Genomic DNA, 23,046 nt, shown 5'->3' on the forward strand with positions numbered 1-23,046 from the left:
CCTGTGTCCTGATTAGCCTGTCTCACCCATCACAACTCTCTGTCACATAATACCAAGTGAGAATTACACTTAAAGGGTAAATATCAACTTTAATTTACACTCACACATGCACATTCTGGCTTGCTCTGTATTGATTGGTTCAAAGTTGTTATTCTTGCTTCCTCATTCCCTTTCCCCAACCTTTTTGTTTTCTTTTCTTTGTATCTCTTTAATCGAGCTGCCAACAGTGGAAACAAGTATGACCCAGTTCTTTCCTCCAACAGGTTGGAAACCAGTCTCTGTTTATCCTGACAGCATGGGTCCCTGTCTCTTTTTTCTCCCTCTCTTTCCCCTACTCCTTTATTTTGGCACCTAATAACTCCCGACTGAACCTAATCAAGAGCAGATAATATTCACAATAATGCTACGTCTCCTCTTAATATTCAGCCCGTGTCGCATGCCTGCAGTTGAAACAGTGTACTTGATTAAAACCCTGGCAATTCCGTCAGTAATTTCGACTTTAATTTTAAACATGCTTTGAAGAGCAAAAGGTGATAATTTCCCAAGAGGTGTATCAGCGAGGCATTGTGTTATTGAGTGAAGCAGCATTGCATCAAGCTGATTGTTGTTGGCATGCAGTGTTGTCTGTTCTCTCACACTTCTGCTCCCTTCATCCCCTCTTTCTCTTTTTGGCAATCTGGAAAGGCACTGCTTTGGTCTGTGGGAATGATGTCTAAAAACCAAGCAGGGCTGACAATTACACCCCCGCCTCCAAACCGTTCATGCACCATACACACCCCTTTCACACAAACAACATCCACAATGCTGATGATTCACCAGATTGCATAGCTCTATCAGTGCAATAGTCCAATTATTTATTTGCATACATTTTCCTTTCAATATGCTTGGCATTTCCTTTCTGATTATTGAAATAATGTAGAAGTGGACAATCATTATAGAAACATACTGACAGCAGTGATAGTGAGCTGTGGGATGCAACAGAGCAGATCACCAGCAGGTGGCAATGTTATGGCTGCAGGCAGGGTCTCTTTGGCTCTCAGGCTGAAGCTGGTTGGTGGCTCTGAGGCTGCTAGGGGCACTGTGAGAATTTCTTTCAGCCACAGGCAGTGGGGGCACGGATGGGCGGCAGCCTAACCCCAGTTGCTGTGTAATTGTCTGCATAATCCAGGACCTTGGAGCAAGGGAGGAATCACCCATACTCCAGGCCAGCATTGCAGCTCAGCATGCTGCATGGCCCAGATCAGCTTCCCTCAGATGGAAAAAGAGAGCCAGCCATGAAAGTCAATGTGCACCTCAGATGTAATAAGGAAGGCAAGGCAAAGTCATTGCAATTATGGAGTGAAATGGTGAAAAATCACTCACGCTTCCTGCTGTACAAGCTAAGACCCTAGACCAGCACTCGCAACTTCAGACAAATATGTGCATCCATTCAAATAGGAATACAAATACATAAGCAAATAAGCTATATGCAAACAATTCCTCAAGAACAGAAGGAGAAAGATGGAGAGTAAGGGATGGAAAAAAATAAACTCAAAGTAACACCAGAACCAGTGGGAGCCTTCAAGGTGGCAGGATCCCAACAGAGGGGCAAGAGAGGACATTATATTCCAATAGAGAAGATGATTCAGTATGCCAGATTAATGGCTTTTGTGAAGAAACAGTTCATAACTTAACAAAACGACTGACAGTTAACTAATCTTCAACATGTTTTACATTAAATAATAATTTTGAAGTGAGAATGTGGAGTGCACTATGAAAAAAAAAAATCTGTTTAATTTACAAGCAATTTTGCAACAAACATGACTTATTTGATGGTATTCCCTATTCATGTCTATGGTATCCGCAGACAGAGATTTCAAAGTCATTCAAGATAAGGAAGAAACCAAATTAAAAGAAATACACAGTAAACAATGGCAAAATCTTGTTTTAATTTATCAATTAACATCATACAAATTATAGTAAACATAATCAAAAGCTAATTTAATATTTGGCATGACCACCTTTGGCTTCAAAACAGCACCAATTTTCCTAGGTACATCTGAGCACAATTTTTCTTGGTTGTTGGCAGATAAGATGTTCCATGCTTCTTGGACAATTTTCCACAATTATTCTATTCTAATTATACAATTATTCTATTCTAATTATTCTGTATGTAGGTTGTGTCAATAGCATCTATCTCATCATGTAATACCAGACTAACTTGATGTTCAGTGGGGGACTTTGTGAGGGCCATGTCATATGTTGCAGGGCTCCCTGTTCTTCTAGTATATTCTATTTGCAAAAGGAATGCTTAGGAGTCTAAAATGTATATTACCTATCGACACACTAAAGCTGAAGATATAAATAACCTTCTTAAGACAATTCTTAATGTGAAACATCTAATGTGCCTAAGACTTTTGCACAGTACTATTTATGATTTATTCATACATAGTACGTTAGACATTATTAATTCATTTTCATAAAACAAACCCTGAAAGGTGAGTCATTAGCATTACATTCATTGACTACATGAATATAATAATTAAATATTATTAAAATAAAGCACTGCAATTAAAATAATTTTGCTATATCATTTCTTTCCATCATATTTCATGTTGACATGCCTTTTCCAATGTCACAAGTCAACAACTCAGGTATCATCTGACATTCTGAGTTTTCTATTGGTAAATAGGACTTTGTCGTTTATGTGATTGGAATTTGTAATTATGTTATTTCTGACACCACTTGAAGCCACATATCTCCTCCTTTCAATAAGAAAATCTCTGGAACACTATCTGAATAACACCCACCCCTTGTCCTCATGCTCACTCCCTTCCAATCCCATTCACACATACTACTTTATCAATCATTCTCTCTCTTTTACACTCTCACACTCTACTAGTTCCCATTCGTACTTCTCACCTTCTTCAGTTTGATGACTGCCTCTTGGGTCTCAGAATCCTTGGAGATCTCATAAAAGTTCATGCCATCTCCATCCAAAATGCGATACTCCACCAGTCCGTTCTCCGCCAGATCTGGATCTCTGGCCTTTAGTCGGCCAACCTCCTCACCAGGAACCTTATCCTCGGAGACCGACATGGCATACACACCTGCAGAGGAGGAGAGTAAGTGAGTCCCAGGAGCTCTTAGCAAGGGGGGCAGAAGTTAATATGGATTATAATATCTCTGAGTCACAGGCAAGTAAAATCATGATCACACTGCCCACCCGGGAACAGAGAGCCCATTTGCCGCACGATTCCAGCACTACCTTCAGCAGCCTGGCACCTGTGAGCTCTTAGCTAATTGGAACCGGAGTTAGTGTGTGAAATTCATATTTGTGTGATAGAGTGAGAGTCTGTGTATATGTGGGTGGGTGCGTAAGATTATAACACACCTGCCTAAGGCTGGGGCGCGCAGGAGGACCATATGGCTCCACTCCCTGTCTGCTAAGAGCAAAAGGCTTCAGCTGCACTGACAAAAATAACTCCCACATTGTGAGGAAGTTCTCATGAAAATGCCAGGTCATGTAAAGGGGTCTGCATTTTCAATCAGACTTCCAGTAAAATAAAATAAAAAAATAAAACAAATGTCAGGCAGCATTCTCATCTAGATTTCTTTTGTGAGCTACTGTAAGATTGAAAGCACACTCAAGCTGGGGTTTCTGATAGGGCAAATAACTCAAAATTGAGCCTAATAGAGACAGCTGACTGCCCAAGCTGCATGTCCTAAGTGAGTGGAACCCCGTATATTTCAGAAGCTCAAATTCTCATCCGTATACTGAGCCAGACTGCTGTCCACATTATAAAATCTATCTTCTCCCTGATCTTTTCCATCATGCAGTAGGCTCAAAACTATTGGTGCGGTAGATTTAAGGATCTGCTAGCCTAAGCTACTCATTGTGGGCAATAACCTTGCAATGCACAGTTTATTTTGGTCCGTGAATAACGGTCTGTACCACCACCAAAACATGCTTGGGTAGGAGCTGCAGCTCTGGGACCAAGCTGCATTATGCTTAACTCAGGAAAAGCTTCAAGTCCCTTTGCTACCAAGCCTGAGGCTCAGATCGCACAAAAAAGCGAAAGCTCGGAAGAGATTTATAGGGCTGATTTTTTGCAACAAATAACAGATCAAATCAATGTGCTAAGTGTGCAGTTTAAAATCACATTGGAAACATGTGAATGCTTGCTCACACTGCCCTGTTCCTGCTTTATTCATTGTACACTAACACTGTAAATATTTTATCCAGCCTTTCACGCTCAAGTGACTTGATGTCATCATGCTCGTGTCGAATGTTTAAAGAACGTTTGAATAATTAAGTTGTGATATTTTAATGTTAACATCTGTAGCTCGTATTAGCAGATTCTGACTATGTCCCGGATGGCTTGTCGATGTTAATATGTGGTTTGAGGATTGAAGTGTGGTAAAGAAAGAACTGTACACTATAGCTAAAACCAAACTTCCCTTCCTTGGTGCATGCATAGCAGAGGTCAGACTAATGTTGTGTGTATCCAGCCAAAGAGAAAGGCAGGGCCACAGTGAGTGTAATAAAACCTGACATGGATGGAGGGGGGACACAAAATTATTTATGGAGGAGAGATAGAGATGGTGAAAGAGAGGAAAAAAGAGCACATGTATGGCATAAAGTATAAATTATCTCACCCTGAGCAAACTTAGGAGGGTTGTCATTGACATCGGTAAGGGTGATTTTAACCTGAGTGGTTCCTGACAGCCCACCCATGTGTCCACCCATGTCCTTGGCCTGGATGACAACATCGTACTCCTGCCTGGCCTCTCTGTCCATGTTGGGAAGAGCCGTTCGGATTATTCCTATAGAAACACACAAATATATAGCATGCGCACATCATACACAAATATATTCAATCCAGGGCCTGCAACTGACTTTGATCTTACAGTTCAGGACATTGCTATAAATCGAGTCAGTGTGACAGGCGACTGTCTCCAAACAGATGTGATGTCTCAAATTACTAAAATTGCTGATTTCACTTGACACTTTACTCTCCCGTCATCACTCAACCATGAAAAGGATTTGCCAATTTCATTCTTTGCTGAGGTTCATAAAGCACTTAATGTAAATGTATCCCTCATAATGAAAAAGTAATACATGCCGGACAGTTGTATGTTGGCTTTGGTAGTACCGCACTGATAAGCATGATGTGAATTTGAAATGTCAGCACTGAACAGGATCAGGCAAAATATCCAGCTTTAGTTTATTAGCAGCATCTGCTCTATCCCCTCTGACAGCAGCAAGGCTTTTGACTGCCAATGGAACATTGTAGGACTAATCTGACCACTAGTTAATTTAGCTGCGAGAACGCAAGGTGCTCTCGTGAAGTGTGAAAGGACTACCCTCCTCATTCCCAATCCTCACACCGCAGTAATTGAATCGAAGCCAAACATGACTTGAAATTGCACGTGATGCATATTTGAATGCATGGTTAGCTGCAGAAGCCAACACTGAACCTGAAAAATACCATTACTGGGGACGGTACCTGTTTGTGGTTCCACAGAAAAATAAGGCTGGCCCTGTAGGATGCTGTAGACCAGCCTGGCGCTGTTGCCATATGTGGGGTCATCGGCATCTGTAGCGGTGACCTTTATAACTGACGTACCTAAAGAAGAAGGCAATAATGTTAAATCATAGGCCATTAAAGGGTTCCAACACTTTTGGATACTTGCCCAAAAGTGTGAAAGATCTCACAGTCAAAGATAAACTACCCACTGACATTCACAGCACAAGCTAATAGAGATTTTGCAACTTAGCAATTTATTATGTTATAAACTAGGGTATAAATGCCCTTTCAAAGGCAACAAGGGTATTCCAGAATAGGCAGATTTTAAAACCAAAAAGAGATGATCTGATGATGAACATCTCCGGTGCCTTACTATATCACAAGTATATCATTGCCTCAGGCTGCATGTGAGTTGAAGCTTCAAATGAGCTAATTTCCCTGAAATCTGATTAGTTTTGACACTAAAATGAATTTACCCTCTATGTTTAACAACTAATTTAACTGGCCAAAACGGGCCATTCCAGTATGCAAGTAAAGCTGTCAATGGGGGGTATCAGGGTAACAGATCGTTACCCCATGACAGGAAAGCATTACTGATGATATATTGTGCAGTGAAAAGCAGTAAACACAAACAGATATACACAAACAAATGTAGGCAAGCACACACACATATTCCTAGGTAAGTCAGCAGTCTGACTGCAATACAACAGTTGCAACAAGAGTACTGACTCACTTTCTCAGAGTCAGATTTCAGCTGTTTTGAATAATGCATTAGGAACAAGTTGTCAGGCATAGCCTCATAGTGAAAGAGAAGGAGCTTGACAAATATGCTCTTCCAGAGGTCCAGACTCACCAACGTTGGACATCTCAGCCACACGCGCATAGTAAGGGCCATGAAGGAACTCAGGAGGATTGTCGTTGATGTCCTGCACCTTGACAATGAACTCTGAAGGAGGCTCCAAAGGTTTGTTGGTGTCTCTGGCCACAGCCTGGGCAGTTAGGGTGTACTGTGCTTGTTCTTCTCTGTCCAAAGTCTTTGTGGCATGAATGTTGCCAGTTTTGTCATCAATGACAAAAATAGTTCCTGCTCCCTCGCCTGAGAGAATGTATTTAATCTTTCCATCTCCTGAATCGACATCCGAATGAAGCTGGAAAAGAAGTGAGAGAATATGTGTGAGTTTTCCAACAAAAATGAGTAGGTCAAATAGACTATGTGGTAACATGAAAGGAATGCTGACTCTGAGATAGGAAGCTTTTAGGCTCATCTTTAGTGACCCATGATACCATCTTCGCTAGAGTATCACATTAAAACACTCACAATATCCTCACTGACAGTCTGCTGCATCGACAATGTGTTCAGTAAGGCTGGGTATAGATACAGATTTCCTGATCTGATTTAACTCCATTTAACTACATAAAATGTTCAAATTCAGTCTATTCTATCTGTTAATGTCTTGAAATTGCATATATTATGTATATTTGTGTTAAATTTTTCTTTTATTATTTTCATAATTTGTACTTTTTAAATTGATTTAAGTATTTACATTGATATGTAGCTCACATGCTTAATCAGTACAGTCTCTTTAAGACTAGCTGCATTAGCAAATATAACAAGAAGACGTGTGTCATTTCTTTACATCATCCATGTGTGATTAGAATTAAATGTTTTATTTTGTTGTTGTTTTAAGGGTATTAAAAAAGACATTTTTCAATGACATATAAATCTGTAGATCATGTCTATGGACACACAGAACAAGTTAAACCAAATTTTTACTCTATATACCCTATACTACTCAATCACTGGTGAGTGAAATCTAAATATTTACTAGGCATTGTTAATCATGACATTTTAATTTGCATAGTGAGCGATATGAGTGATATGAGTGAGATTTGGTTGCACGTGCAATTTACTGTATTTACTTGCATTATAGAGGGTTGTCATATAGAGTGAAAGATCGATCGTGGGATTTAAGAATTGATATTGAGATTGTTCAAGCCAAGATCACGATGCATTGGAAAATCTATATTTTTACCCAGCCCTAGTGTTCAGCAGGGAAAAATTATTTTCTTGAGTGCAAATCTACATTACTCTAAAGCAAGCATCTTATTTTCACATTAAAATGAGAGCAGACCTAATTTTAGTGATGCATGAGTGTTTATGTTGCACACATTATGTAAGGAACTGCTTTAAATTAAGGGACGTTGATTATGCTGGTTAAAATAAAATCAAACTCCTGACACAGACTATCCGACTCGATAAGTTTAAACCTCCAGTTTGGCTCAAGTGGGAATTAAAAGGCAAATGTGCTGTAGGTTGGCCATGTAACTATCAGGCAGGCCCATAAATCGTCTATTTCCCTTATGCAAGAACCAAAGGGGACTGCACCGTTATTAAAAAGGAAATCCAATTTATAACCTTTAATCAAGTAGGCCGCTGATTGCTTTTGTGGAACAAATGGAGGATATTGCAAGGACTCTGTCTGTAATGAAAACCCCAATGACTTTCATTCACAGCATAACCTTAAGAGAAAATAGAGGGAGGTAAAGAGAGAACCAAGATCAGGACAACATGAAATACGTGTGAAAGTATGCTTACCCGGCCTACTAAGACAGGATCTGGGCCTGTGTACTCCTCAATGACAAAAAACTGGTTCCAGACCCAGCCTCGTTTGGAGCGGTGAAGCACCTGGCCCTCCTTGCCCCTCTCCCTGTGTCTGTGTAAGGAGAGATGACGCCGATGGCTGCGCTCCCGTTGACCTGAGCTCCTGTATGTTGCTGCTGCTGTTGTCCATAGTGCAGCTCCCAAACACAAGAAGATCACCTGCAGTCTCAGTCCCTCCCACATCCTGCCCACACTCTCCTCTTGCTCTGGGCCTTCCTGTTCAAAGCCCTTTTATGGATTTTAGGGTCCAGTTAGAATCTAGTATAGTCTTTAAATGGGTTGAGGGGTTGGGGTCAGGAGGACAAGGGTTGCAGACCTCACCGGATTTCACTTCCCACGCGGAGATCCATCACAAAGTTGTACTTTACCTCTCTTTCTCACTCTCTATGTAGACTGTAGTCTGAAAAAAGCAAACAGACATGCCATTGGTCACATAAGAGAGAACAGAATGTATAAACAACATGGGTTTTTAGACCACACAGGAATCAAATATGACTGTTGAAATGTATTAATTCATTGTGTAACAGTGTACTCTGAACTAATTAAGCATCAGAGGTTGTAAGCCCATTTGCTCTTTTCGATTAGGTACTACACAGTCAGCGGTCTACCAGCAAGCCATTGTTGCAGCAAGCTTTTCTCCATGTTGCAGAATATAAACCACTAGGCTCTGCAGGTCTTATGGCTGTTTATTTGATAAAGTGACGTAAAATAACTTCTGTACATTTCCCATGGAGAACTGCTTCATAATAAATAAAGACCATACGCTATATAAACAGACACAAAAAGAAAATGTATTGTCAATCACCTTTTAGAGCTCCTCTCTCTAACAACTGTCAATGGCATCCCTTTCCAATTCTCTATCCTGTGTAACACCTGTCATGTCACACATTCCATAATTAACCACTTGAGGTGTTGGGTGAAATCCCATAATGGTCGTTCATCGCTCTCTGTCTGGGTGTAGGCGGAAGTGGTATGGGAGTTAGGCCCGACAGCTATTTTCTCATCCACTGAGCCGCAAACAACCTTCAGCTCTGACAACAACTGCCACTGTGGCCCGTCACACCCCCACACACACACTTACGCATACACTGCAGCATCCAAATCCTCACTTCACAGACGTAGGAAGGAGGGTTTGTGAAAGTGTGAAAGGCAATTGAGGGAGAGAGAGAAACTAAAACTATCCAATTCCAAGTTTGCAAAGCCCGCAAATATTTGACAAATAAAGTGCATCTAGAGGAGAACTAGGTGCCCTAACTCAAGCAGACCACCGTCCTGCCAGGCCATATAATGATTACATTATATTGCTTCATGCTCTTCTCAGTTCTGGCTGTAAACTGGCAGTCGCACTAGAGGAAGAAGACATTTTATCATATCCTTTCATTATTGACAGGCAACCAAAATGTCAGCATGCTCTGTTATTTGGAGTGGTTTTACAACCTTCTTCTTAATGGAGTTTTCTGGGGAATCTAGAGCATTTTCTTAGCTTAAATAAACATTTCGAGTTTTGTTCAAAATATGCTCAATCGACAGCATTTGTGGCATAATGCTGATTACCACAAAAATTATTTTGACTCTTCACCTCTTTTCTTTTTTCTTTTTTTACATTTTATCCCCTTTTCTCCTCAATTTTGGAATGCCCGATTCCCACTACTTACTAGGTCATCATGGTGTCGCAGTTACTCACCTCAATCCGGGTGGCGGAGGACAAGTCTCAGTTGCCTTTGCTTCTGAGAGAGTCAATCCGCGCATCTTATGATATGGCTCACTGTGCATGACACCGCAGAGATTCACAGCATGTGGAGGCTCATGCTACTCTCCGCGATCCACGCACAACTTACCACGTGCCCAATTGAGAGCGAGAACCACTTAATCACGAACACGAGGAGGTTACCCCAGGTGACTCTACCCTCCCTAGCAACCGGGCCAATTTGTTTGCTTAGGAGACCTGGCTGGAGTCACTCAGCACACCATGGATTCGAACTCGCGACTCCAGGGGTGGTAGCCAGCGTTAATTCTCGCTGGACAACAAAGCATCTTGTTTGACGCTGTGATTACGTGACTGACATCTACTTCACCCAATAAAAACACTTAATATATACATATAAACTGCATATTTTTTAATAAATCTTTGTCTGTCCTTATGTCAGAATGGGACTCTGGACGGTTCAAACTGTAACCAACAGCCAACAAAAAAAAAATTCTCAGACTTTTTCTTATTCGTCACTCTTTGTTTCATGATGAGTACATGCTCTTTGTTTCAACCACCAACCCACTCAATGATTTATATATATAGATAATTACAGTAAATGGTCAACCCCCAGACTGATTTATCCCAGGCCTGAATGGAGTTTTTGTATATAAAACCAAGTCTAGAGTCACTCAAAGATGGCAAGTGATTTGTCAACCCTACAACATATTTCACAGTGATACAATGAGTTATTTGTTGAGCAATAGTTTGCCCAGATGTTCAAGTGTCTCCACTGAGTGATTTTAAGTGGGCAATTCAACCTCAGTTGAATGTGGGGGATATATCAACACTCTGTAGCATCTTCCAACATTTAATGAAGGAATGAACGTGCAGATATTGCAATTTAAGGGCAACAGGATTACTTTGTCTCTGGAAAAAAAAGACCAAGAAACTGCTAGCGTGTACTGTTACGGTTAATGGAGGGCAAGGGAAGAAAAGGCCTTAGTGTTTTGGAACCACAAATGATTACCCTGACTCACAGCCTGTAATTACTAAGTGGAATATATTCAATGCAATATATTACACATCCTTTAAACACAATATTGAATTTTATGCTATAAAATGCCAAGTCCTTAATCATAATACAGAGTTATGGGCTCAGTTGCCATTCTATGTGCCTGGAATGTGAGGAAGTAATATAACTACAGAATATGAGGGGCATTTGAAATCAAATCAAATGACCTTCTCCTGAGAATTGTAAGATTCCCCCAAACAGTAAGACTAATAAACAGATGAATGGATGGATTGATGGCAGGGTGGATGGACAGATGGATGGAAGGATTTCAAATATCTCACCATACTTAGAAAAATGTCAAACCGGATCTAGATCTCTTTCATGGCATAATGCAATCATTCAGAAGTCAGAGAAAAAAGAAATTTTCTATCATATAAAGAAAAACAGAGATAGAGGAAAAGTTATGAAATGACACTTGAAATAAAATAGAAGTGAAAGTATTTCTGAAACCTGAGACATCATTTTCAGGTAACAGCCTCTTACCCTGTTAGTTTCAGAAGTTTCGCATCTATCACTAAACAAAAATTACAGCAATTCGGCTGCAAGCACACTGTGCTTCTCTGGAACTTGAACCATGAAGTTAGTATGAAAAGTGACTTGAGAGCAAACACTAATGAGGAAACGGTGTGGTCAGCTGTACTCTATTTCACAAATATTTCCCCTTTATTCATTTCTCACTTTTTTTTTCTTTTTACTCGCAGCAAAATTTTTAGGACCAGGCTAATGAACACCTATATAGAACTGGTGTAAATCAATAAAGTTGATTCATCTCTGTGTATACTTTATTTATGCAACTGTCTGCTTGATTCCTTGGCAGTTATGCAGGGTATGTTTTCTCACAAGTCTCAGAGATTGCATTTATACCTACAGCATGTACATATGTATTTTAAATCTAAAATGGCTTAAGCAGTACATATATTTTCCATGGGGTTTCCCATGCCCATACAAGTGATAACTTCCAGTGATTTTGTAAACTAACATTCTGCCACAAGCTAAGCATATATTTTTTTGTTTTTAAGATGTTGTGTAACATTAACTGATAATGCATGGTGGTACTTTGATTGTGTTAATAGCTTCTTGCTATTGTGTTACTGTATCATACAGTATCATGTCCATTCTTATTTTTATTTATTTTAGTTTTTTGCAATTGCCATTAAATTAGACTTGGGTTCAGAATAGTTTCTTAAGTGGTTCCTGATAGTTCTTTTGTCATTTTGTATTTGAACTGATATTTGTGTTTCTATGAAAGTTCAATGCTCGATGCTTGGAGTTTACAATAAATCTTGTTTGGTGAAACCTGCATGAATATATTTATTATGGATGAACAGTTCATCTAATTCTGCTCACTAGTAATTGTCTTCCTTATAAACAAGTGATTGTGTGTGTTATTGCAACAAGCCACTCAATCCCCTGTGATAAAATGACTAAGACATGACCTTGAGTTGCTTTTTGCTTAAAATGTTGGCAACCACAATGAGACAAAGGATCAATACATGGTTAAATAAAAACATACAAAAATATAACAATTGTTTTTTTTATGGTAACGCCAACCACAGTTTGCAGATACATGGTACAGAAACAGTGGTGCACACCTACTAAGCTTATTATGTTAAACTGAAGGAAGATCAGACACTCACATTCTGAGCACCTTTTTCAATTAACTGGCCAGTGAGTCTTTATATAGCAACAAAATATCATGCATGATATTTTGATTATGCCCTCTTTTGTACTTATTGTAACAGACTACATTATAACAGCCTATAATAATGAATAGACACTGGAACGACACGTAATGCAGTAGTTAAAGTTGTATAACATACAGTATATGTACATACTACATATGTTCATTTCTATGTGCCCGCCCCCACCCCAACCCTCGCCCGAGTACTCAATGAGTACTAGAGTAATTACTTTGAGTATTCGAGTACATAAAATGACCAAAATGCCCATCCCTAATTGCTACCCTAGTGCATATTGAGGGGAGGCATTTCAAAAGCACATTAGTAACCCAGCTTTTACCATCACATATCCTAACCATATATCCACTCTAATGGATACAATGCAGAACCCACATGACCGGAATCTTTTTAATAGTGTTATGCCTTGCTATTATGAATTCCACTGAGTCCAAAGAATCACAATACAGACAGTGATACATTATGGGTTTGATGAAGAAATCAAGTTTGCTTAAGAAGGCGTCTTTGACCACAGGCAGTGAGCAACTCTTTCTCAGCTTCATATGTTTAAAGGCCATGACAATATGAACTCTGAACTTCTGAGAAGGTTGCTCCTGTCTCATTCCACCCCACATACAATTTCACTTCCTCATTACGCACACAGATCAACTATCATGGCACAATGATTTGAATGATTGCATTTTTTGCACAGGACACTTAAACCAGGCAAAGTGTTTAAAACTGGGAACTTTTGAGAACCAGGGTGTCATTCAAACCTTTCCGTGGCAGTGTTTTTGTTTAGCATGTGGTCTCCTCATAGACAAAAGTATCAAGACAGTTTTAAGTTATGAAAGCCAAAACCTGAAGCACTTTTTGCCAAGAAGAGATGCCATTATTTTGAGATTAAATATAAAGATCTTTTTTTTATTTTTAGATGAGTAGGCTGATATAAAGCAGAAGTTTTAGTTCAATGGCTAATTGCTATTTTAGGCAAAAAACCAAGCACGCTTTTAAAACGTACAGTGTAACAGGAAGTCATAACCTCTAAACATTACACATGCTCATGAAGGACCTGGCAATTGAGATGTGTATCTATTCACTTAAAAGTTCTGCCATCAAAGCCTTTCCCGATGCTGTCACGGAGAAAAGAGCTTTTTGGTTTCTCATTACATGGCAGCACTTCCACTGGTCAGCGATTGTGCTCACAGGGCAAAACCTGACTCTTAATTGCCATTCAATTACAGAGACTAATCGGTGGAGGTGTTTCGCAAACAAAAATCCCTCAGCCTGGTTCACTGCAGAGCTAAAGAGCTGATTTGTATTCCAAAAAGGTGACTAATGTTCATGCCTCTTTCTCCTCAACTGCCTCCCATACTTCCTCTGAGAGACTGGGATTATGAATATGCTAACAGTCGTTAGGCCAGGTTTCTAAGTTCTTGTAAGAGGAGAGGGAGCATGATGGAACATGAACGTTCTGCCTTCATGTTTATGGTGTTGATGCAGCTACTGCTGCCACCACGAACATCATGTCAATGGACAACCACAGTTTCTAGGGATGACGGCTAACAACCAACCTTCCCAGTGAGCACAAATAGTCCACACTGCTCAGAGCAGTGGTGGTAAATCTTGAAACTTGGACTTCAGAGATAAAAGCCCTTATACTTTGTCAATTATGTTATTTCAGAAGAGCCCAAGGCTCTGCTACTGTCTGTTCAGTGGCTCAGGATGGCAGCATGTGCCCTTGGAGAAGAGAATTCAGTATCACCTTACTAGGGCAAACAAGGCTCAGCACTCTACTTATGTTACCTAGAATAACATGAAGGTTAGCTACCTAAAGGCAAAAACAAGAGTATATCATATACAATATATACCTTGTTTTCCCTACATACCTCGAATATCCACTATAGGAGGTGTGTTTTAGTTAAACAGAACATCAGCCTGAACATCAGATTAATAGCAGTATATTCTTGTATTAAACAAAACTCAAAAAATATGGCACCATTTACAACAAACACTCATTAAATGGTGTGTGAACATGCAGATGGGAGTATTTGTTGCGGATGTGTATTTGAGTCATTCAACCACATTACTAAAACTCATTAAAGCTTAACCCATAATTATTAACTACAAGGATCAGCTTTTGCACAAGCTTGGTAATGATAATTCATCTCATTATTCATCTCTGCTAACACATCACCCTCGAGTTTATTCATGCAAGCACAAATTCAGGAGTATTAATAACAATCTGTAAATTATCCCTGCCAGCCTGTGTTTTTCCTGCCATAACCCCAAAACAAGAAATACAAAATACTCCACTAAATACATAAATAAATAAATAAATAGTTACAGTAATAAGACAGTGTTAATTTTCATGAATAGATGTGTTAATATACTGAAAGCATAATTATTTTCGTGCTGCATGCTGTAGATGATGACATGGAAACTGAAAGCAAGGCAAAAATAGTATTGAGCAATTATCATGGAAATTGATAAGAAACAAACAAAATATGACAGATAATCAGTTCAAGGAGACCTAGCAGTTTTAAATCTAGTCATTGAAGTCTATATGTTACGTTCCTGTTCGTCTGCCCTGTGTTCTCTGTCACACTATCACGTTTATGTCACGTTTCCTTGTCTGTTCCGTGTTTTCCGTTTCACCCGTCACCATTCACGCTCCATGTTGCGTTTTCCTTGTTGTTCGCCCCGCGTTTCACTGTCTTTGTCCAAACTACATTTCCCACAATTCCCGGCCTCCGTCACTGCCTACACTCATCAGTGTTTTCACCTGTGTCTTGTTCAGTCTCCACTTTGTCTGTGTATTTAAACCCCAGTTCTTTGTTCAGTCCCTGTCGATCGTTGTTTGTATGTTTATGACGTTTCATGTCGGTGCCTGTTTCTACTTGTGTTATTCGTGTTCCCTCGTGGTTACCCTGTTCCCTGTCGGTACCGTCCGAGGTTACCCTGCTGTTCGCGGATGTTCATTCCTTTAATGTTGTCAGCCTGGTCCGTGTTCCCTACCCGAGTTCTTAGTTATGTTTGAGTTTTGTTTCATCGTGTTTAATCTGTTTCGTGCTGTTTAGTTTCCCCTTTTCCCATCGTGGATTTTCCTTTGTGTTCACCTTTTGTTTCTTCTGTGTCAACCTTAATAAAACCGCATTTGGATCCGCACCTCTCGTCTGTCTTGTCCTGTTTCCACACCAGTTATAACACTATAGAAGTAGCTCATGCATAATTGACTAAAATATTAAGCTATAAAATAGGATTCCTGGGTTCTAAAGCCTCTCAGCTGACTTCATGGAAGTCATTTAACACGCTTTCTAATTTTTAAAGATGATTGTTCCTTTCTTCTCTTTCCCCTTCTTTACACATCAATAACATCCCAATTATTTCTTCGGTATTATGCTACTCATATAACCACTTCATAGCTTCACTGTATATCCAAGAATACTAATGACTAGGCTATAAATACACTGACTAAAGACAGCTGCATCTCCTCAGAGCTTCAATCACCCACAAGACACGTCATCCATTATTATGTATAATGCTAATAAAGGCCCTGTGTTTTCTCTTTTGTCTTATGCATAAGGCTACAGAATATTTCTGTAACTATGGAAGATTTGCTTGCATATTTTTTCTTTAACAGCTACATTACAAAGAGGTGAATGGTGAGGGCCTGCCAAAGCCTCTCATTCCCAAACCTTTTCATTTCCTGGAAAATGGAGGACTAGTCAGGGTTTTCAGACAGCCCTGTCCCGGAGGATCCGGGGAGCAGGAAACTGCGGTGTCTGGAATTGATTTGAGTCAAAAGGAAAATAACATACTCAGGATTCTTGAGGTTGGGGTACAGCAGACAAAAAGTCATGGATCCCACCAAACTATGAAAGGAGACACTGAAGTGAGAGAGAAATGAGCCTATTATGCTACTATGACAAACTCGGATGAATTTAGGGAGCCATTTCAAGTCGCAGAGCACAAACAACTTATCTGACCATGCCAAGTCAACTATGCTACTATAACAAACTTGGGTGAATTTAGGGAGTCATTTCAAGTCGCAGAGCCCAGACAACTTATCTGACCATGCCAAGTCACTAGGCATATTTCAATAAAACTCCCTTCTGAATTTCAGTGTAGATTTCTTTTTTCTATAAATCCACTCATTTTTTACCAATAGCATCTGCAAGCTATTCCCATACTAACGGCACTTGATTGACAGATTCGTTGTTTTCGAGAGCCTGTCAATCACTTTTTTCAAGATGATTGAAAAGCAAATGGTGCATTGATATACATCACTCGATTTTTAATACCTTTTCACAAAGCTTCGCCTCTGAGGAGAGGTTAATTCACTGAATTGGTAAACATAGCATTTAAACCTCAGAGCCATTTCAATAGTGTGCACAACAGAAAGGGAGAGAGACTAAAATGATTATCCAGCTGCTCTGGCGCAGGACTGCATAGAACTAAGGATGAAATGGTGTCACCTGGAGTCAATAAATATACAATAGACTTGTCTTAAAGCAGTCATCACACACTCTAAGAAATGCCATGGCCCAGATAATTCTCTCATTGTTTACAAAGTGATCAATAACTATAGAAAGAATAAATGGACTGCCTGACTTTGAAAATATCTTTGAAACTCTTTCTTACAGTATCTCTAAATGTTAGAATAGAGCTTAGACGGAGTAGGGCCTTTTTAATTTTATAAAGAACAAAGCTGTGAGGCATAGTCTGTACAATAGCTTGTACTAGAGTAAAGGCCACATATCACATCTTATGAGGATTGTTGCCTACAGAAAACTTTTTTGGAAGATGTTCCATCAGCTGAATGATCAACACCAGTTTGAACAGTACAACCCATTGAACAGGCTGTTTTCTATTTCTATTCCTCACAGCCTTGTTTAACTCTGGTCAAAAATTAGGCACTATTCTGACTAAGGTCCATTAACGCTGTTGAGAGAAATCTGTAAACCAATATGGCTTTGCAACAGAACTAGGGAGAATAATACAGTATATATATATATATATATATATATATATATATATATATATATATATATATATACAGAGTTGGGAGGGTTCCTTTTGAAATGTATTCTGCCCTGCAAAAGCAAAAGACCTTAACTCACTAGAGTGTGAAACTGAGAAAAATGACTTTAAAGTTTCTGTTTTGTCCAGACAAAAGTATTATAGGTAGGACTCCCAAAATTTCACAACTACTTGCTATACTGAAGAAATGTTTGTATGCAAAAAATCTTGAGCTCAAAATTGACCTTTGACCCTTGTTTGGCAGTTACTGTACTCTGCCTTTGTATCATGTGCCAAAAATCAGGAGTCATGCAAAGGTAAAAGGCCGTAACTGACATATAATCAATATTTACTTGCTGTTAACCATACTTACATCCATTATAAGAACACCTAACCAAGGTCTAGTCATCATGGTATTTGTTTTAAATTATATAGCAGACCTTTGGTTGTTCCTATTTAGTGCTATAATGATCAGGATAGTTAAACAGTATAACAGATAAGTTACTTTGCAGTACAGTATGTACAGTATGAATAAATACAATACATATTTTCACAATAAAGATAATTTAATTATAATTGAATACAAAGGTATATGTATTTAAATGCAAGATATAGATTAATAATTAATTAAACATTAGACCAATACATTAGAGATTAGAGACTGCTCATTCCAAGTTTTTTACTGCTCCAAATAAAATCTTATTGAAAGCTAATTTTTTGAGATATCAGCCTAAAATTTGGAACACAACTTGTCCATAGGTATATATGACAAAGCATTCTTGAAATACAACCATTTAAGTTTGGATAGTGATTTTCATGTCTATGCGAAAAAAGGGGGAGGGGTGACAGTTAAAGGGTTAAGGGCCACCAAACTGCTCAAGATGCTCAGTCAACGAACTCGACTTGGATTACTACTTTTTAATTCTGAGATAATATAGACAGAGTATACCGAAAAAAAGTTGGAATTACTTTTACTATTTAGGTTAGCCTACTTTGTACGGACGTTAGCGATAACCAGCTGTAAAATCTGACGTGAACACCTGCAAGAAGGAAATATGGCTCAAACACGTATGGATTGTTGTGGATACAGCAGATGACGTGCATTGCTATGGATTATATCTTCTATGGATTATATCGGATTGCATGGAAAGGTAGGATGCCTCTGTATTTAATATTTGGTTTTCAGCATCTGATGTGAAGCGAGTGTCAGCGTCAACGTTAGCGCTAATTTACGTGACACAGATTAAATCTCTGAACCATCGCCCTATCACATCGCTATCACAGAGTAATAATACAAACAAGCAGTCGGCAGTCTACACTTTAGTTCAAAGATGTGTCGTGTGTATGTTACGCGGTTTGGTGACAATAAAAGAGCAGTAATCTTTGACAGTATGACAAAGCCAGAGTACAGTAACATCACAGCATCACCGTAACATCTCTCTTGATGCCAGGCGAAACAAAGTCATAACACCTTAACTCAATTTAAGCGTGCCGGAACAAAGGCTAAGAGCCGTAACAACTGTTACGGCGTTCTGCTGTGGTTTCTCGTATGGTTTTGGAAGTTACGGTTGTCATAGCCCTTTAATTTCTCATTAAAACAATCAAATTGACTCACGATATTTATTCACATGATAAAGGAGGTCTTGAATACCCCAAAAATGACATTAACTCATTTTTGACCAAACATGATGTTACGGCGTTTTGCCTTTGTAGGGCAGTATTCCACTACAGATTTCAGAATACATGCTGTAAAATGTAATTTGTAACGTATTCCGTTAGATTACTCAAGATCAGTAACATATTCTAAATACTTTGGATTACTTCTTCAGCACTGGTAGATTTTTTCACTAGTTTTGACTATAAAAACTCATTACAATAAGACAAAATACACATGTTAAAAATACATTCTCTGAAAAACCTAAATATCTTATGCAGTGTTGTTTCTAAAACAAGATCAATCAAACTGATCTTGTTTTAAGGATATTTAGACACTTTTACAGGAAAACATAAAACAATTACAAATGATAAAGAATATGATTTTTGCCCTAATATCAAAGGTATTACTAGACAAAAAGAAATGATGATCTAACGTGAATTTTCTTGATAAAAAAATATGATCGTTCCTGGAAACATGTGCATGTAAAATGGCTAGGAATAGCATTTTAGCTTAGCGTAAAGCTGACAATTTACACAAGGTTTATTTCTATTTCTTCTGCTCCAATCTTACTTCAAACTGACTTCTCTGTCTGTCGTATGAATGTAACACATCATAAAAAAGCGTTTCACCACTGTTCAAATGCACTTTGGATCACATTATTTAAATGTATAAATGTTTTCCATCTGAAAGGACTAAATATTAAATTAAACAAATGACAATAAAATGCAAAGTAATCTGTTTAGTAATCAAAATACATGTTGAATGTAACTGTATTCTAATTAGCAATTATTTAATTTATAACTGTAGTGGAACTCAGTTACTTATATTTTGTATTTTAAATATGTAATCCCATTACATGTATTCCATTACTCCCCAACCCTGTATATATATATATATATATATATATATATATATATATATATATGAAATAAAACAACAACAATAGCAGAAACTGCAGACAGTAAGTACTGTTGTTCTTGGAAAAATTAATATTAAGCTGTTTTTGGAACATTTCTAAGGGAATTAGAGAGAAGGCATCTGTCTCTCAACAGAAGCAATTTGAAGCTCAAGCTTCCCTCTTACTATGGCTTACAGACCCTAAGAGGTGGTTAAAACAGGGAGAAGTCTGTCCTCAATCCTCCAACCCAATCCTCCACTGTCATGCACCGCTGACTCAACAAAGATGCTCTGTCTTTCTTAAAACATCTGGTGACAACTGCCTACCAGCAGGACTCCTTTGAGATAGCCTCAAGCCACCAATTAGGTGTAAATGATTCAAAACGGGAGAAGGCAGTGATATAATAACACACACCTTGGACCTGTAGGTCGGTGAAGAGTAAACAAAAGAAAATGTAGAAAGGTAAACACGATTCCACTTGATATCAATCTTTTCAAGACCTTTTGGTTCAGACATGGGTTTTTGTAAGCATTTACATTGACTTAGGTTAATTAGTCATAATCTAGAATCAATTAGGAGACACTCTTATCTGTAGGAGTCACCATTCAGGATATTAGTCATCAACCATGCCAATGCATGTCATGATAAGGTGAATTTATAGAGAGATGCCATTACATTTTTCACAGATGACATGATGGCTTAAAGTGTTTTAGGTCTATATATGTGATTTGTGGTATGTATAATATGAACTTCAGTTGAAGTATATCTTCCCCAACCAATCCAACATTGAATTCAGCATTATCGTATCAACTGTATATCTTATCAACTGTTTTTTTGCCTTTACATAATGACCTATTCACAAAAGCATACACATTCAGATATATGAATATATCGTGAATATGTCTCATGGGGCGTCAGTTGACACAATCCGCCATTTCAAGAGCAGCACAAAGACGGCTCGTCTGCCTGCTTGATTCTGAACCAAGCTGCCCAGGCCCCAGAGCACATGGTCACACTTAACTGTGCAGCAGTAGAAATTAAGAAGATAATAATTTGATAAGCATCAAAGGAAGCAGGGCAGTCCTCTCTTTATTCTAGCAAGTGGGAAAATGAGATTGTTAATCCTCTGGGTCTTACATTTGTTTTCTGTATTTCCAAGTTTGTTTCCTCTGGGATTTATGAACCATCATAATCCCTCAACAAGGGAGTTCTGCTTACTTTGTTTATTTATCTGGGCCTTTTAATAATTAATTAATTAATTTTAAAATTGAATGAATGTTAATAATTCATTCATTCATTCATTCATTTGTTTGGTAGGTATAGGTTCAGGTTTAATATAAGTTCTTACTGAAGAATTCGTTTCTTAATATACAGTCAGAGAAACAGCACAATTTTATGCATTATTCAAACAAAAGATTAAAAAATATTTTACAAAAAAATACACTTGCCCAAAACTTGAATTATGAAATCAATAAATTAAATTAACGTCCATTACGTTAACGTTTTTTTTTTGTGTGTGTGTGTGTGTTTTTTTTACACTAACTGATTTGTGCAAATGAGCTGTGCTTTGAAATGCAGCAATACCATTGAATTGTCATTTTTGTATCTCAGTTTAATCAAACTCTTGCTTACAATCATTGTATCCAATTTGTCTGCTAAACACCAGCGGAATATCAAGAATCCAGGAAAATCCGACTAGGAGTATTGATTTGGATGGATGGGAGGTTGTTTATCTATTTATAGCGATAAACTGGAAATTAGTTAAAAAAAAATCTGTCTTCTACCATGGCAACAAGATGATAAATCTAGTATTTCAACTTGCATGGCTAAAACTAATCTTATCATCTCTGCTTAAAATCCAGAAAGCTAAGAGTTTTGTTTCAATGCCTAGCATGTGCGCTGAGCTAATGCCAGGTCTCTTGGTCAAACGGTTTAAGACAACAGAATCATCTGCCATAAAGAGACTGAGTCCTCCATAAATGTCACCGGCACACTGATTTACCCTACTCAAAGCCCAGGGTCAGGGGTTAAGGCTCAGAGGGGGGCTAACTGCTGCAAATGTTGATATTAGCATCCAGCTCCCAGGGCATTTGCTTAAATCAGGTATCTATCTTCTTGTCTTTTTTTCTCTCACATTGTAGACAGGACAGGATTAGTGGCTGCTGATAATCATGACATATGGCACAGATAGGCTACAAGCCATAAAAAATATGTATGAATTCAAAAGAGATTCAATAGACCATATGGTTGTCTAAAAAGACAAGAAGGCAAGGTATATTAATGCATATTGCATTGTGTGAATGCATCATAAAGGTGATGAGAGCTGTCACTGTAAAATAATAAGAGGTGAAAGCTTGATTACCCGCAGGAGTCATTTTCAGAACATTGGTATGAAGATGTGCATTCTTTAACCACATGCAATTTACATGCATCATACATTAATCTGTCACAATAATTGAATCAACTACTCTGTTTAAGGTATGTGGAGTATAAAAACCAAGAGGTATGTTTACATCAAATCTCTGACAATAAATGGTTACTTTATAATATATTTTTTTTCTGTTACTGCCCAGCAGTGAAGATCATTCATAGCTTGTCTTCCAAAAAAAAAGAAAAAAAAAAAACCTATGCGAATAATAATAACTGGGAACATTTTGTAAAATGTAATGGCATGTCCAAAGCTAGCAAACATCATAGGGATCTATGAATTCTTCTTCAATTGTTCACAAGTATTTTCACAACTTGAAGAGATAAGTCATCCTTTGCGCTCTCAAAATGCCATTTCTAAGAATCTTGTATATGAAAAGAACAATATAGCAATATAATATATAATACTGCAATATAAGTGTGAGTAGAGGC

The 23,046-nt window shown here is 38.3% G+C and overlaps 1 protein-coding gene across 2 annotated transcripts in view; it reads right to left on the reverse strand.

The window, feature by feature from the left end:
• The window catches only part of cdh11 (cadherin 11, type 2, OB-cadherin (osteoblast)), a 68,476-nt gene that overhangs the window by 20,259 nt on the left and 25,171 nt on the right, over positions 1 to 23,046 (reverse strand). For both annotated transcript variants that reach the window (XM_052148732.1, XM_052148743.1), the window contains exons 2-6: positions 8,107 to 8,572; positions 6,364 to 6,658; positions 5,490 to 5,609; positions 4,639 to 4,806; positions 2,902 to 3,089 (exon numbers count right to left, since the gene is read on the reverse strand). In XM_052148732.1, the coding sequence (XP_052004692.1) occupies positions 2,902 to 3,089; positions 4,639 to 4,806; positions 5,490 to 5,609; positions 6,364 to 6,658; positions 8,107 to 8,355 (1,020 nt within the window). In that variant the 5' untranslated portion in view covers positions 8,356 to 8,572. The remainder of the gene's footprint in view (positions 1 to 2,901; positions 3,090 to 4,638; positions 4,807 to 5,489; positions 5,610 to 6,363; positions 6,659 to 8,106; positions 8,573 to 23,046) is intronic.

The sequence above is a fragment of the Xyrauchen texanus genome, chromosome 2 (genome assembly GCF_025860055.1).
Source record: "Xyrauchen texanus isolate HMW12.3.18 chromosome 2, RBS_HiC_50CHRs, whole genome shotgun sequence".
Classification (NCBI taxonomy): Eukaryota; Metazoa; Chordata; class Actinopteri; order Cypriniformes; family Catostomidae; genus Xyrauchen; species Xyrauchen texanus.